The sequence below is a fragment of the Merops nubicus genome, unplaced genomic scaffold, assembly GCF_000691845.1.
Source record: "Merops nubicus isolate BGI_N331 unplaced genomic scaffold, ASM69184v1 scaffold14436, whole genome shotgun sequence".
NCBI lineage: Eukaryota > Metazoa > Chordata > Aves > Coraciiformes > Meropidae > Merops > Merops nubicus.
In genome coordinates this window covers 1-3,675 of record NW_008614435.1, presented here as the reverse complement: position 1 = coordinate 3,675, position 3,675 = coordinate 1, and the positions used below count along the sequence as shown (strand labels likewise).

The window sequence follows — 3,675 nt, the reverse complement described above, 5'->3', positions numbered from 1 at the left end:
ACCTCCAACCTGTCAATCCACCATCAATCTACCTCCAATCCACCATCAATCTACCTCCAATCCACCATCAATCTACCTCCAATCCACCATCAATCTACCTCCAATCCACCATCAATCTACCTCCAATCCACCAATCTACCTCCAACATGTCAATCCAGCATCAATCTTCCTCCAATCAATCCATCAGACCTCCAACCTGCCAATCCACCATCAATCTACCTCCAACCTGCCAATCCACCATCAATCTACCTCCAACCTGCCAATCCACCATCAATCTACCTCCAACCTGCCAATCCACCATCAATCTACCTCCAACCTGCCAATCCACCATCAATCTACCTCCAACCTGCCAATCCACCATCAATCTACCTCCAACCTGCCAATCCACCATCAATCTACCTCCAACCTGCCAATCCACCATCAATCTACCTCCAACCTGCCAATCCACCATCAATCTACCTCCAACCTGCCAATCCACCATCAATCTACCTCCAACCTGCCAATCCACCATCAATCTACCTCCAACCTGCCAATCCACCATCAATCTACCTCCAACCTGCCAATCCACCATCAATCTACCTTCCAATCCATCATCAATCTACCTCCAACCTGTCAATCATCAATCCACCTCCAATCAATCCCTCAATCCACCTCCAACCTGTCAATCATCAATCCACCTCCAATCAATCCCTCAATCCACCTCCAACCTATCAATCCATCATCAATCCACCACCAATTTACCAACCCACCAACCCACCCCAAATTCGCCAATCCACCACCCATCTACCTCAAACCTCTCGATCCCTCATCCACCCCCCTCCAATCTCCCCCTCCACCATCCATCCATCCCCCTCCCCATCTGCTCCAAAATCCACACACCCAGCCCCAGAACCCTAGCAGGAGCAGCCTCCACGTTGAGCCCCCTGGGCACGCTCGGAGCTGGCCCCACCTACCTGGAAGGACCTGCTGCCTCCACCAGGGAGCCAAAACCAACCCCTTGGATGAGGGATGAAACAAAAAAAGGACGTGCCACTGGTGAGGTGGGGAAAGAAAAAAAACCCTCAGGCTCTTTATAGACTCCTCCACGTCGGGGCTTGGGGCTAATTTTAGAGAGGAGACTTGGAAGCTTCTCTCCTCACCCCCTCCAAATTCCACGGGCTGGTCTGCAGAAGGATTTCAGGCATATCCTGGATACCATTAGCACCAGTAACTGGATAAGATTCCACAGCCCAGGGGCAGGGCTGCAAAGCTGGGAGCTGGAGTTGAGCATTGTCCTCCTCTTTCTCAGGAGAGCTTCGAGGATCTGGCCCTGGTGAGGTGTGAGAAGCTAAATCCCAATGCTGGAACCTCTCCCCTGACTCATTTCTCACCCCCCAAGATGAGATTTCCAAGGTCTAGGCTTGACAAGCCTAAAAAAATCCACTCCAGAAGGATCAGCTGCTCTGGTTTTGCACCAAAAGGTGATGGGAGGGAACCAACCCTACAAACATCAAGGTTGGAGAAGCCTTCTGAGATCCTCAAGCCCAGCCAGCAACCCAACACTGCCACGAGCACTAAACCACATCCAAAAGTGCCACATCCACACGTTTTCTGAGCCCCTCCAGGGCTGGGGGCTCCAGCACCCCCCTGGGCAGCCTGGGCCAACCCCTCCCCACTCTGCCAGGAGAGAAATTCTGCCTAAGATCCAATCAAAACCTCCCCTGGCAAAACTTAGGCCCGTTTCCTGTGAATCATAGAATCACTTTGGCTGAGAAAAGACCTCTAAGATCATCAAATCAACCATTATGTCCCATCACTGGGAGAAGAGACCTCCCTCCAACCTCCTTTCCCGGCCGCACCCCCCCCAGGTCCCTCACCCCCGCCCCAGCCACGTTCCCCAGACCCCTCCCCAGCTTCTCTGCCCTTCTCTGGACCCTCCCCAGCCCCTCAGGGTCCTTCTTTATCACTCATGAGGAAGCCCCTGTGCCTCAGGGCAGCATTATCAGCCCCAAACACCCTTTGTTTTGTCACAAGCAGTGCCCAGAGTTGTTAAAACAAACCCAGAGTCCGTGTCCACCACAGGGAGCTCGTTGCCCCAGTTCCGTGGGTCACACTGGGGCAAAAACAAAGCCAAAAAACCCTCAAACTACTTCAGTTTTCCTTGATTCCATGAAAAAAAAACCAAACCTAACATCCTCCTTCAAGATTTTTGGGTGTCTGAGGTAGGGAGAGAGCCAAGAGCAAGAAACCCTGGAAGGAAACTCAGATGAGGTGAAGAAACTACCCAGGAAATCTCATCCACGGAGAGCTGGAAGGCACCAGGTGCCCAAATCCATCTGAAGGGGAATCAAACTCCACATCCATTTATTTCCAGCTTTAACCTCCCAAAAAAAAAAGCAGGAAAACACAAAGTAATGAAGATCCAGGGGCCACCAGAGGGTCCTGTGAGAACGTGGGCGAGGTGGGACATCCAAAATCAAGACCCCGACGGCCACACGGAGCTGGGACAATCCCCATTTTTCTCTTGAAAGAGTCAAAATTTGGGGTTTAATCTCTTTTCCCAGTGATCCCCAGCAGCATTCCAGCTCCAGCTCTCCCCACCAGCACGGGCCAGAGCCAGGAGCTTCTCTCCAGGAGGACAATCCACGTGTGAGCTCCACTCCAAGGAAACCTCCCGACGGAAGCGCAGCCGAGGTGGAGACTCCTCGTGATTTTTGGGGGGGTTTTGAGGTGACAAACGAGTCGAGGGATTAATCAGATCAGGGTTTAAAGTCTTTTCAAGAGAGTCTAGAAGAGAATTGAGGGTTCCTGGCGACGCCTTGCTGCCCAAATTCATCCCCCTGAGACGCTGCAGATGTCAGGGGGCAGTGATGCATCCTCCACAGGCATAAAAACCCTCCAAAATAACCCACAGGAGGCCAAAAAAAGTCCAAAAAAATTGAAACTTCGACTATTTGTAACCAGGTTGCTCCAAATCCCCTGGAAAAACCCCCAAATCTCTGGGTGAAACCCAAAAATCTGGCTCGACGATGGGACGTCCCTCGAAACCGAAGTCGCTCTCCACAGGGTGTCAGAAAAAAACCTTCCAAAAAAGGGTTTTTTTTCTTTTGATGGTTGTTTTTTTTTTTCCCCTCCACATCCTTCTTGTGATCACCAAGATGCTTTAAAAACGGGCGAGGAAAAATTGACAGCTGAGCAATCCAAAAATCCTCCTGAGAAAGGCTCCAGAACAACCAGCCAGCGGGTCGGTGGTGGGCAGGGCAGAACAAATCCCCCAAATTTGTTGGATAACAGAGAAATCATTAAAAAAAATAATCAAAGAAAAGCAAAAAAAAGCAGCAAAGCAGCTTCCTTTTTTTTTTCTTTCCTCCTTCTTTCAACAGCAAAGGGACGAAATGCAGCTCGGTGAATGAATCCAGCAAGTTCCTCTCCTCTCAACCCACTCCCCGTGGAGGAAAATGGGTAGAAAAAGCCACTTTTGGAGAGTCTGAAGTTTTTCTGAGCTCTTTCAGGGCTGGAGGTTCAGGGCTGGAGGAGCTGGGAGCCCCCGGGGGGAGGGGAGAGGTGCTGCAAAGATGGATTCTCCCCTCGCCGGCCCTCCTCATGAGGAAAAGCACCAGAGCCGAAGTCGCCGGGTCCCCAAATTTGGGGTTTTCAGCCTCGTTTCCCATCCCCCATCCAGCGGGGGGGGGAGGA

The 3,675-nt window shown here is 51.3% G+C and overlaps 1 protein-coding gene across 1 annotated transcript; it reads left to right on the top strand.

Annotated features, from left to right (window-relative positions):
- Positions 1-146: 146 nt before the first annotated feature.
- On the top strand, positions 147-1,312 carry LOC103774810 (keratin-associated protein 12-3-like; the record flags this gene model as incomplete). Its single annotated transcript, XM_008942237.1, has 2 exons — positions 147-611; positions 1,289-1,312. Coding segments are annotated over exons 1-2 (489 nt in total), but the record flags the coding sequence as incomplete, so codon positions are not given.
- Between the last annotated feature and the right edge of the window lie 2,363 nt (positions 1,313-3,675).